Source organism: Lissotriton vulgaris, chromosome 5 (assembly GCF_964263255.1).
Source record: "Lissotriton vulgaris chromosome 5, aLisVul1.2, whole genome shotgun sequence".
NCBI lineage: Eukaryota > Metazoa > Chordata > Amphibia > Caudata > Salamandridae > Lissotriton > Lissotriton vulgaris.
Window position 1 is genome coordinate 418,951,904 of NC_141693.1, and position 13,224 is coordinate 418,965,127.

Below are 13,224 nucleotides of genomic sequence, written 5' to 3' on the forward strand. Positions count from 1 at the left end.
TTCTAAGGTAAGGAATCTATTACTAACTATTATCTCGTACAGACATATCGTTACACAAGTAGTAACTTGTGCTTTAAGCTACCATTATACAGTTTCAACCCAACCAAGCATTAGCAACACGAAGTGTTCATTCAATTACTGGGAATGATGGTGTCCTGCATCGCAATTGTACCCCATGCAAGGCTTCACATGTGCCCCCTACAAGAATGCTTAACCTGTCAGTGGAGTCAATCACACGGTCTATTGACCGATCTAGTGTTGGTAGATGACTGCACCCATCGCTCTCTCCAGTGGTGGAACCCATAAAACTTATCAGCAGGCCGGCCTTTCATCTACCCTTTTCCAGAAATTGTGCTCACAGAGGGCATCTTAGAGATGCCCCCTGAAAAACGACCAGCCTCTGGTGGGTTCCCTGACAAATAAACGCCAGCCTGCCACCACAAAACACATTTCTGGACCCCTGAAGTGGGAGCCTTCGCTCCCTGAGCCCAGAAACCAAGCCTTTCCTGGGTGGAGGAGTGCACACCTCCCCAGGTCAGGAAGTGGGATCTGTGGCAGGGGAGCTTCAAATGGCTTGCTGCCTTTGTGTGGAGTGGTGTGGCTCACTGGTTAGAGGCGGCATACCCGTAAGCAGAGAACGGCCCGAGACCAGGGTTCAATTCCCGACGCGGCAGGGTCGTGGACCAGGATCAAAACTGACTCGATAATTCTCGCCTCGGTGCCTACTCTAACCAGGGAACACACTCGGCAACTCTGGGCATTAAGCTTGCCTCGTCTCTACAACGGCCCCCCACAGACGCCGGGGATGCCTGGTTTCACCTTGGAGATATCCAGAAAGGGACCATCTCGCAGGGAAAACCAGGACGGGTTCCCCAGCGGTCTTCAGCGCCAGGATACTCCATGGAGTTACAGTGCACTTTACAAGTACACCCACACACACACACATTTATACCGCAACCCACAGCCTCTCCTGCTTACAGGAGCAACCCCCTTTCTGTCTCGCCCCTTTTTCGTCTGGAAGACAAGCGGGAAAAATTAGAGCTGCCCAGAAGGTGTGCCCACCTCTGCCAACACCACCCCTCAAGTGAGGGAGGCGATGTGAAGTCCACTCTTTATTGCCCACCATCTTGCAGCTAGTAGGGACTCCAATCACGATTAGGGATTGTGCCCATTCCCCCACGTGGGGTAAGCACATCAAGTGTGTAGTCACCCTAAGGTCAGTAGCCCATTGGCTACTGACCTCAAGACCCCTAAAACTCCCCTTAAATACAGTATTGAGTGGGCAGCCCTGAACCAAGAAGGCAGATTCCCGCAACCTACGAAGGAGGACGAAAGAAGACGCCCAGCACAGGAGACAGCAGAGAAGAACTGACTTGGCCCCAGCCCTAATGGCCTTTCTGCAGTTTCCATAGATCCTGCGCTAAAAGTCACCTTGTCCAGCAGCCAGCGACCTCCGGAACCCCTGGGAGGACTGACTGCCTTCAACAAAGACCGGATCTTCTGTGAACAGCAGCTCTGTTCAAAACAAACACCCAAGACAGACTCTGAGCCTGCTGAGGACAAAGAAACCTAGCACCTGGAAATGCCTCTGCACCTGTCTACTGCCTGAGTTCGAGTGGCCCACTGGTCCCATCGAGGTCCTGCAGTGCTTCAGAGGCGGGGTTCACCATGGGTTGACCACTCCAGGACTCCCCGATGTTGCCTGCAGCCTCATCAGGGAGACCCCCCCCCCCCCCAACCGGGAGTGGCCCGGTAAAGTGAAATCCGATGTCAAAGACACCCCTGCGCCCTGAAGAAGAGAACCTGAGGTGCGCCTACGTCCCTGAGCCCTCCAACTGCCCAGCTGTTGGTTCCTTCCGGAAACCGTCTTGGACCGACCCTGCAGCCAAAATCGGCCACTCCCATTGAAAACATGGCACCTCACGTCAAGACAGCACCCCGCACCCAGTCGCCCCTGTGCTGCTGTGTGCTAAACTAGACCCCCCCTTTGCCCTGAGCTTAAGTCCAGGAGCTTTTTTTTTTTTTTTTTTTTTTTTTTTTGCGCAAGACCTTTATTGAAAATCAAGCATTTGACACAGCAAGAGCCTACAACCCGGAGGCCGGCTCGCTACGTTTATTCCATTAACCATCATCGTAATCCAATGCTACACATATTCCAGAAAATTACAGGGTATCGCACGTATGGTTAATAGCTGGCATTCGAAACTGAGTCTCACTTTTTTCACTTTTTATAACAATAACAGTAAACCAACATACCCCAATTCGGCCGTATCATGTAATCCTAATGTACTACCCAGCCGTCGCGTCGATACATCTAGGGTCCCTCTCCCCCCGCCTCCATCTCACACTTGTCCCATCAACACGCATGCAGTCCTGCAACCCATTCAGTCCGTGTGTGGAAGTTCCTCATTATCCTGCTGTGAGGTCAGATAATCTTCTAGATAAACCCACATGTTTTTTGGTCGCGACTTAGCTGGCATCAGTTCCTCGTAAGTTTGTAACTTGTCACGGCAGGTGGGCATGTCGTGTAACCATGTTTTTAACTTCGGTACTTTGCGACTATGCCAGCATTGTGCCACTTGTCTCTTAGCCAATAAGAGTGCTATCGCACAGAACTTCTTTTTCAAGGCTCTGAACTGCGGTATTATCCCCAATAAGCAGATTTTGGGTGTGCAGTGTACCTCCTCCTCCAGCATGATAGATAAAGTAGTAGTCACCTGCCCCCAGTATCCTCCCACCTTGGCGCAGTCCCACGCTAAGTGTGCAAAGCCCGCCCCCTCCCTGTTGCACCTTTTACATCTGTCCTCCTCTTGAAGCCCAAATTTAAACAATTTCTCTGGTGTGTAATATACTTGATGGAGGAATTTAAAGTGAATCAGCCTCAGATTGCCATTCGGTGTGAGTATTTGTGTCAGAGCGCATGTGTTAGCCCATTCTTCATCAGATAATGGCGCGTCTAGTAGTGCATCCCATCGCCCTTTCGCTTTCAACCCTTGTCCATCCAGTTCCAATTGTGCGGCTGAATACAGCCTAGACACCAGGTGTGATAAATCATTAGTTGTGATTAACAGTTGCAGTGGTGCAAGGCATTGCGGCTCTGACGGGAACGTGGGGTAGTGCTCCCTCAGGGCTCTAGTGAGTCTGTAATACGTGAAGCGAAACATGGACGTTTGGTTACTTACATAACCCAGGTCGTCTAAGCCCACGAACTCCCCATCTCGGAACACGTCTCCCATCCTGTCGATACCGGCTTTGGCCAGTAGAGACATTCCGACGCTCTCCCCAGTTACCGAAAGCTCCTGGTGGTGGTGTAGCATCATGGCTGGTGCATACAGTGGGGTCTTGTGTGCTAGTTGCCCTAATTTATGCCAAGCTTTGACCGTGGTATCTACCGTGTTGATATCTCTAGCATGTAGCGGGGGGCGGGTGTGTGAGATGATTGCCGTGAGTGGAATAGGGTGTGCGTCGCTCTCCTCTATAGCGGTGTGGGTGAGGTAAGGAACTGCGTGATACCAATACGCCGCATATTGTGCCTGTGCGCACAAGTAATACAGGAGAAAGTCAGGTACCCCGAAGCCGCCTCTTGCAAGTGGAAGTTGCAGAGTCCGTAGATCCACACGTGCCTGTTTACCCGCCCAAATCAAGGTCCGCACCAAGGAGTTTATATGTCGGAAGACAGCCTGCGGTGGAGTGATTGGTATGTTGTTAAACAGGTATAACAGCTTAGGCAGTATGTTCATTTTAACAATCGCTATCCTGTCTGCCAATGAAAGGGGCAGACGTATCCAGCGTTGTACACTGTCCTCCAGTTTCGTCAGCACCACTCCGTAGTTCGCCCTGAGCACCTCATCAGGATCTCTGTGGTACATGACCCCTAGGTATCGTATAGGGTCCTGTTGCCAATCCAGCGGAAAGTCCACCACAAACTCAGATGTGGTGTCCGTGAGGGGTATTATAGACGATTTGGACCAATTTATGGCTAGACCCGAATGTCCCCCGAACCGTATGTATTCCCTGAGTATGGCGTTCAAATGAGACTCCGGGTCCCGGACGTACAGCAACATGTCATCTGCATATAAGGAGATGTGAAGCGGCCTGGCTATGAAGTGCAGTGCCGATTCCCTGTAGTTCTGTCGTATCAGACACGCCAAAGGTTCTAGTGCTAATGCAAATAATAGCGGCGAGAGTGGGCAGCCTTGCCGCGTCCCTCGCTCAATCGCAAATTGGTCCGAAATGTATCCATTGATTCTGACCCTAGCATGTGGTTTCGTGTAAAGCAGGGTGACCCATTGCACAAAACGTTTAGGGAACCCCATTCTATTGAGGACAGTGATCATATACTTCCATTCAATAGAGTCAAACGCCTTCTCCGCGTCTAGCATGACCGCTACAGCTTTGACTGAAGGTTGTAGATAGTGCGATAGAGCAAATAGAGTCCGGGTATTATGTGCTGTTGACCTGGTGGGCACAAATCCGGACTGGTCCGGTAGTACCAGACTAGTCATCAGTGGTGATAGCCGCTTGGCTATAAGCTTAGCAAGAATTTTCGAGTCTACGTTAATTAAAGATAACGGTCGGTATGAGTCACACTCCTCCGGATCTTTAGATGGTTTCAGAAGAGCGATAATCATGGCTTCGCGTAGCGTGGGGGGAAGTATGCCTTTCTCAAAGGAGGTGCCATACATATCTACTAAGTGTGGAGCTAGTATGTCTGCATATTGTTTGTAAAATTCCGGGGTGAACCCATCCGGGCCAGGTGCCTTGCCATTCGGAAGTGAGCCTATGATCTCTTTAACCTCATCCGCCGTGATAGGCCTTGCTAAGTACTCTCTGTGTGCATCTGATAGCCACCCTATCGCTACGTCGTGCAGGTATGCGTAGGTGTCATCCGCCGGAGCAGTGGGTTGGGATCTGTACAGGGAACCAAATGAGTTCACAAAGCACTTCAGTATGTCATGAGCATGGGTTTGTGTGTCGCCCTCCCCGTTCTTTACCCTAAGTATCATGGTTGGGCCCCGACCTGTGCAGATCTTCTTGGCTAATACAGCCCCCGGCCTGCCTCCTTCCCCAAAAGCTCTAGCCACATGCGTGCGATTTAAATATTTCATTTCAGAGTCTAGAAAGGTCTCGTGTTCTGTGTGTAGTTCGCGAAGCTTGGCCAGGTGCGTGATATCCTGAGTGGATTCATATAGGGATTCCAGGTCTCTCATTTGCTGTTCGCATCTGCGTATCTGAGTCCTGATATCCTTCAGAACCCCTACCGTGGTGCCTATACAGACCCCTCTTATCGTGGCCTTGAATGCTTCCCAGAGGATGCCAGGATCATCAGTCGATGGGGCATTAAGGTCAAAGTAATCTCTAATCGCCCTCAGAATCGTGTCGGCATAAATGGCATCAGTTAGCGCACGTGCGTTAAAACGCCATTGGAAGGGGGGGGGTGTGTATCGTGGAACGTCCAGCTGTAGGAGGACAGGATTGTGATCAGACAGCGTGCGAGGGAGCACCTGCAGGTGTCTCACCCATAGTGCCAGATCAGAGGAGCCTAGCCAGTAGTCCAATCTTGACCAACTATTGTGGGAAGCATTAACGTGCGTGGCCCCAGGCGCGTCAGTGTACCTCAACCTCCAAAGATCCGCCATACCCAGATCCTTCATCATGTGTCCCACCATTGTGCGTGAGTGCTTGTGCTGTTCCACCGAATTGGTTGACCGGTCTAGACCATCACAGAGTGTCACGTTCCAATCCCCACCACATAATATATGTGCGCTATTGTGTTCCTGTAGGTGTCCCCAAATCTCCCTGAAGAATTCCGGGGCATCTGTGTTAGGACCGTATACATTCAGCAATGTAACTTTCTGCCCCCTCAATGTCCCTGAAACCATTAAAAACCTGCCTTCAGGGTCCTGTGTGACAGAGTGACTCACAAAACCCACCCCTCGTTTCACCAGAATGATCACCCCTCTAGAGTAAGAAGAGTACGAGGCCCTGAAAACCCCCTCCGCCCATCTTGCCCCCAGGTGTGTTTGTGAGTGTGGGGCCAGGTGAGATTCCTGTAGGAATGCTATATCCACATTCCATCTCGTCAGGCTCGCAAAAATCTGTCGTACTTTACGCGGCTGTGAGAACCCTCTAATGTTCCAGGTTAGTACGTTTAAACTGCGTCTATCCGCCTCCCTAGTCCCCATCAATTATCAATGACATAATGCATGAGCGTTCCATACAAATCAATTGCATAAGGATCAGGGGCAGCTCTCTATTAGGTGCTCCAGTCGTCCCAGCAGTAGCGGGGACCAACACGACATCGGTACAAAAAGACATTACACATTCTGTCGGCCTAACAGTACAAACATACATCCCGCCCCCCCAAAACCCACCCACTCCAGCAACCCTAACCTGCCGAAGCCATACCCGTCCAGTGCACCAATGCAGAACTCCCATAACCAGTAACATAGTGCCAGAACCAAACTCTTATCGGGTAATACCCTTGTAGAGGTCCGCCAGGGGCACAACTCACCACCTGATGTACAGGTGTGGGCGATGCTAAAGATGCTGTAATAAGCGCAGTTCAGGTGCATACCCGCCGCCCCCCCCCTCCCCCACCCCCCGAACAACCAACAACCAAGCCACCGGCTGAGCAACATGTTTGGCATAGTGTGTACCCATCGCAATATCAACAGTTCGTCATCAAGGCACATTATTCCTCCCTTCACACCCTTACACAGAGTGTATCGGGGCTCACCCACAGTTCGTGACCGAGGCCTCCCATAGTGCAATCATATCAAGCAGAGCGCTTCAAATAAAGGGGCAGTTCTCGCCAATCGTGCAGTTGCCTGCAGTAAGTAATCGCCTCCGGGTGATAGTGTCACTTCATTGCGTATGCCAACACCGCCCTGTGTGATATGCATGAGTGGCAGTGCATTCTCAGCGCAAAAGTAGTAGTGAGCCTCATGTCCGAACAGAGGCCTCTTAGCCCCAACCGAGCCTCCACACCCAGGCTCTCTGCGCATGTTGAGTCAATCCCACCACCGGGCATACTGGAAAACAAGTCTCAGCAGTCTAGCAAATGCGGAAATCAAAGGCCATGCTAGAACGCATGATTTAATAACTGAAGTTTACACTCACCAGTGGCATACCATGAAACAACCCCTCACCGTTAGTCCGAGTCCCGTCGTTGGTCATTTTGCAAATTGTCTCTGATCTCTCGCTGAACCCTTTTGACAAATTCTTGTGCTGCTTTCGGAGTCGGTAGTATTGTCGCTTTTTCCTTCCATACCACTCTGAGGCGCGCTGGATACATCATGGAGTAGACTATGTTCATCTCACGCAATTTGGTCTTCACTGCAGTATATTCCTTCCGGTCCTGCTGGACCGCAACTGTGTGGTCCGGATAGAATTCCAAGGAGTTCCCTTGATGCTGGATCTTCCCTTTCTCTCTCGCCAGCCGAAGGATCGTGTCCCTGTCGCGATAATTGAGGATACGTGCAACAATCGGTCTCGGCGTGGCACCGGGTGGTGGTTTCGGGGCCAGCGATCTATGCGCACGCTCCACAATAAAGAGGGGCGACAGGGCCTCAGCTCCGAACAGATCTTTGCACAGTGTTTCCACGTAGGTTTCCATGCGGCCTGTGTTGGTGGACTCCGGCAGGCCCGTGATCCGTACGTTGTTGCGCCTCGAGCGCGCTTCTAAATCCTCCTCCTTTGCCTTGATAACCTCCAGTAGCCTTTCCATATCCGCGCACTTTGAGGTGGAGGCCCGCGCCTCATCTTCGACCGCGGATATCCGTGTTTCGGCCTCGTCCAGCCTCTCCCCATGCTTTTCCTGTCGCGCTGCCATGGTGTCCATTCTACAAGTTAAGTTATCTAACTTGCCATTAATATCTTGCAGGTTTGATTGTATCGCTAGCAGGATCTTTTCGATGTTGTTGTTGGGCGCCTGATCTGCCTCTTCCTCCAACACCCCGTCAGTGGACTTCTGCGTTTTCTTCGTCTCGAAAGGCAGCTTCTGTTGGTGTTTGTCCGGTTTGCCCATGCTCGCGGTTGGGGAGGTTGCCTTCCTGTATGTGGACCCAGAAGCCCTCGTCTGTCTGGTCGCCGACGCCGTGTTGAACCTCACCCCTGGGGCGATCGCCGCTTAGCCGACCCTTTCCTCGTGGTGGACTTCTGGCCTCCCAACCGTGCAGAGTGATGGTCCCAGCGTGGCAGTCCGCAGGGCAGTGGATATCACAGGTCTTCCTGGGCACCCAGGTGGCGTGTCGATGTTCTATAGTTAGCGCGCTCCCCTCCTACTCAGTGGTTTGGGCAGATAGCCATCCACGTTGGTGCGATGCCTCCGCAGATCAAACGTGTGCCAGGCGTTATCTCTCCGCGCAGTCCGCGCCGGTTTGTAGGGTCTGGGTACGCGAGCGCCCCACCAGGATGGGCCGTCTCGCACGTGGTCGCCTTGGAGGACACGCTATACACTGCAGGCACCCACCTTGGCGCAAGAACAAGCAGCAACCTGCACACTTGGGCTGATGGGGTCTGTCAGCAGTGGCCACAGGTCTCCTTTTTAGAGGCTAGCCCACTCAGATCATTAAGCAGCACTGTTCACCGTAGAATGCTCACTCCTCATAGCGCTAACCTCCAGCAGCCAGCAGCACTCACCCTGCAGCAGCGCGGAGACGTCCACCTCTGCGCCAGCGCTCCACACTGTGCACAACGCTGGATACTCGTTCAGTAGCTGATCTCCCCTCCGCTGCAGCAGGCTACCGCTGGTGTCTCGCCACTGCCACAAGAGTCAGGGAACACTCGATTCTGCCCGCGTTCTTCGTGTTGCCGCCGCCATTTTGTCAGGCAGCGCCTCCAATGCCTGGAGATGACGACCATGAGCTTCTCAGCGCCACAATTTCGAAGGCAGGGGCAGCGGGGAGGACAGCCCTCAGAGTCCTACCTCCGCCATTCGTCTCCGCTCCTGGACAGTAGTGTGGCGATCCGTCTCCGCTCGCCCTCTGTGTGCCTGTCCCAACACGGCGGCCATCTTGTCAGGCGCCCGATTCCTCGCCGCGGTTAATCGCGAACTGCAGGGTCGTCTTTGGTCGCCGGTGGCTGGATTTCATCCCGACATGTGCTCCGCCTTTTCGCACATCCTGCTAGGCGATCGGGGGGCCGGTTGTACAGGCGGGAGCGGCGAAAATCACCACAGTTGGCGATCGCCCGACGGAGCTGCTTCTCAGGCAGCCATGTCGCCGTGCGCCCCCTAGCGCCTCCAAGTCCAGGAGCTTTGCTCCCACAACCTTGTGGCCTGCTTGTGAGCAACCACCAACCGGAGGACCCCTATCCCCCATTGGATAACATTGGGCCTGAGCACCCGGCCGCCCTAGTGTTGCTGAGGCTGCTTCGAGAGGGCATCCTTGACCCTGTCGGCACCCTGGTTCTAACCCCAGAAACCCAACTCCCACAAACAAGTACTTAACTGTAAACCGGTAACTTAATTTCCTCCCACAGGATTGCTTTGACTGCTCTTCTTTTGAAAATTCTTGTGTGTGGAGTTGGTTTGTATGAAACCTTGAAAAACAGCAAATATACAAAAACTGAATTATTGAACTTTTCTCTAGGAAATGTCTGTGTGATATCTAGGCATATCGCACTGAGTAGAAAAAGTTACTTAAAAATTAATCTACAAAGTAGTCTCAAAAGTAACTGTAAAGTCATTTTTACTGTTGACTTAACTGTAAACAAACCAATTGCATCCAACTGCATTTCAGTTGTACTTATACTGCAATATACCTGCAAAGTATTATTTCACTTACCTGCACCAGGCCTTGCTTGGTTCTAGAAATCAAATGACTAAATATTTTTATACAAGCAAATTTGTCTGAGTTCATTCTTTGAGTGTGACACTATTTCTTGCCTGAGTGTGTACAGTAAACGCTTAACACTACCCCCTGACAAAGCCTTACTGCTCGCCCAGACTGTCACAAATAAATTAAGGTATTATCTGCCTACCTTTGGGATTCCACTGGACTCTGTGCACACTATACCTTACCTTGGTATAGTATATACAGAGCCAGCTTCCTATATGACCGCCCCCACCCCTTCTCCACCTAAACGTTACAGCGCTCTAAGATTGCAGGGAATGGAACAATTTGTAGCCACACCGCTAACATGGATTCCAGCGAAGGGTTTTAGGAAATGTTTATCATACCCCTTAGAATGTTTTCCTTTGCCTTCCTAGTATTCTCAGTGCTACTGATCACAAAACCTGTGATCTTAGGAGGCTGTTCTATCTAAAATAAGGGGCATGATCTGTTTCCTCAGAGTTTATTTTTTTTAATTACTTAGACTACTCTCCATCGCATTGAGTGCCTTGTAAAATTCAGACACCAGCGCAAACAACTGTTTGCAGAGGTATTTGAATTGTCAGTATGGTTTTTCTTCCCTACAGCGTAATTTATTTTTTTTCTTTCTCGGATAAGTGTTAAGTCAAACCTGCATGAATTTACCAGGTGAAAAGGGCCGCAGTAAATAGGGAACATTCTATTTTGGTGCTGACTAACTAATTAGAAGAACCTTTTAATTGGTGCGTTAGTGTTATCTTTGGAAATCAGTATCCACAGTTTTGGCAACACCTGCTGAGAAACCTTTTGTTTTCTTCTGGTGTCTCGTTTTCCGTCCCTTTGAATATTTTTTTCTACCTTTGAGTCTCCACATCTTTAAATTGTATTGAGCTTGTATGTAGGAGTCTGTACCGATCTACTAACTCCTATTCTTGCATCCCGAGGCATGGCATGTTTCTTTACCAGTTGCCCCCTCAGTCCCTGCCAAGCCAAAGTGTACTTATTGTAAAATTTTAATTTGACTACATTCCATGCATTTTGAGAAACGTACAACCTGGGACTAAAACGTGGAGTAAGAACACAATTGCTTGAGGTCTGGCTGGCTAATAGAATTGGCATAGTTTCCATACTGGGTCCATGGCTGTGCTATTTCTACATAATGGTAACTATGAAAGCTTTGAGTGTAAGAGTACAGTTCTTGCTACCCAAAGGTGTTTTGTTCTCTCCCTTTGCCCTTTCTCAAATTGAATGTTGACAAGCTGTGCTCTCACCTGATTTCCCATGCATTGTTCCCCACTTTCAATCACTTCTCCTCTGATCTTCTGACCCACACAACTGATTTTCCCTTATGACTTGCATCTGTTGTATTTCCTCAGTTTCATTGATCTCTCATTACCCCATATAGCTTTCTGTACTCAACCTCCAACCCTATCATATGCGCACCCAACACCACCTACCTCTCCCTCTTATCACAAGACCACCTCTACATTTCCATCAAACTCCATAATGTCTTTATTCCCCCATCTCTTTCCCTTCCATTTGTTTACTTTTTCCATCCCTTCCTCCCATCCACGCCTACCCTTTTGTCCTTACTTGAAATTCATACCTACCATCTCCACTGTGCCCAATCAGTTGACCTGTTGTATCTCCTTATCCCACTGAGACGGTCTTCCCCAGCATTTTCTGAACTCCTGTGTCTTCCTCCTTTACAGTAGCAAATTATTTTGCCTTCTAATCACTCTTTTCTTTTATTCTGCTCTTTATGCCACTTTCTCATCACTGTCTTGTGTCTGCACCTTCTTGGTCTTCAAATGATCCTTTTTTTTTTGTTAATTCCATTCCCTTTTGTTTTCAGTGGACATTTGGTCAGTTGGGTGCATCTTGGGAGAGATGATCAAAGGTGGAGTCTTATTTCCCGGTTCAGATCGTATCCTTACCGTGCGCCTCAGATGCAGCGGATAAAGGTCAAAATGTGCAACTGTGTTCCTATTTCCCAATTTGACTTTGGGCCACTGAGGTTATAATAAAGAATTCCCAACGCCAGTGGTCTTGTGATAAGACAACAGCAATCTTTTCTTTTTTCATTCTATTGCCAGAGGGGGGGTTTTGGGGGGGATAGTGAAAATCTTTGCTTTAGGGAAACACTTCTCATTCACTGTCATGGAAATTTTACTGTAGACTGAGCTCTCCACACCAATGCCTGAATGCAACAGAAGGACTTGTGCATCAATCAAGGAATCCATACCACTGCCAGAAGACCCTGTTCTCCAACCATGGGATTCACACAGTACATCTGAAAGAGACTTAGTTATGGATTCCTAACCTTAGAATTACCCCAGGCATCAGACTGGATCCGGAGAATTTTTCTTCAGCATTACCCCTGTGCATCAGTTGGTGGCATCGGTTGACTCCACGTTTGTCATTTGCATCGTGATCGCCAGACTGATATCCCAGTATCTACTTAGACGCCGCCCCTGCGCGCTGACGTCAGGGTTTTCTTTCTTTTTCCGCGCCAGCCAGCGCAGATCCGGAGAGAGCGGTAGCCTTAGTGTTTTTGACTGGAGTTTTTTTAACTTTTTGTCGACTTCTTCTTTTTTAGAGTCGTTCGCCTCCTGGTGCAAGGATGTCACATCAATGGGCCGACTTCAAACCTTGTGACTCCTGTCACAAGTTGATGTTGGTCACCGACCCACATCTCATGTGCCTGGAGCGCGACAATGACCCGAAATCATCCTCCGAATGTCGGGCCATGAACCCGAAGTCTTTGCGGGAGCGGTCCCGAAAACATCTTGCGGCCCGGCAGTCAGGTCCCCTCTACTCAAGGTCCCGGTCGAGAGGGAGGTCCCGGGATCGGTTGCGGAGTCACCACCATCACTACTCTTCGAAGTCTTCATCTTCGAGTAAGTTGAAGCACAAGAAGATGGCAAAGAAGCTCTGTCGCTTTTTTCCTTCTCCACGTCTGTCGGCTGACGCAAGACGTGGAAGGTCGTCAGCTGTTGGGTCAGCTCCGAGCTTCCCTCCCTTTGCCAGAGCGAACCCTGCCCAACTTCGTAGCTAACCCTGCCCAACTCCGAAGCTCCACTTCATCTTTGGCCAGCCCGACTCCACCGGTGCGCCTTTAGGCCCCATGGACTCTGCTGGGCGTTTTAGGCCTTCAATGCCAGCGGCTTCTGCCCCGGCGCCGCAGGGCTCCCAGGGATAAAAGCCTGGATCCGGATTGGCGGCGGTCGACCATACAACACCTCCGGCGACTAATCCATCGACGAGCCCTCCGCAACCTCTGACACCAGTTGTGTCCCCAGCCGGCATCGACCCTGGCCTCTCCATTGACATGGACAGGGAGCCGGACCGACGCCGGTACTGGCACCAAACGACGCAGATACCGGCACCGACTGGTACATTTGTACCT

At 50.5% G+C, this 13,224-nt stretch overlaps 1 protein-coding gene across 4 annotated transcripts in view; it reads left to right on the top strand.

Annotated features, from left to right (window-relative positions):
* The window catches only part of MAPK8 (mitogen-activated protein kinase 8), a 585,436-nt gene that overhangs the window by 455,615 nt on the left and 116,597 nt on the right, over window positions 1-13,224 (top strand). For 2 of the 4 annotated variants that reach the window (XM_086921791.1, XM_086921789.1), the window contains exon 8: window positions 11,671-11,742. The exons of the other annotated variants lie outside the window; for them this stretch is intronic. In XM_086921791.1, coding sequence (XP_086777917.1) covers window positions 11,671-11,742 — 72 coding nt within the window. The remainder of the gene's footprint in view (window positions 1-11,670; window positions 11,743-13,224) is intronic. 4 annotated transcript variants of the gene reach the window in all.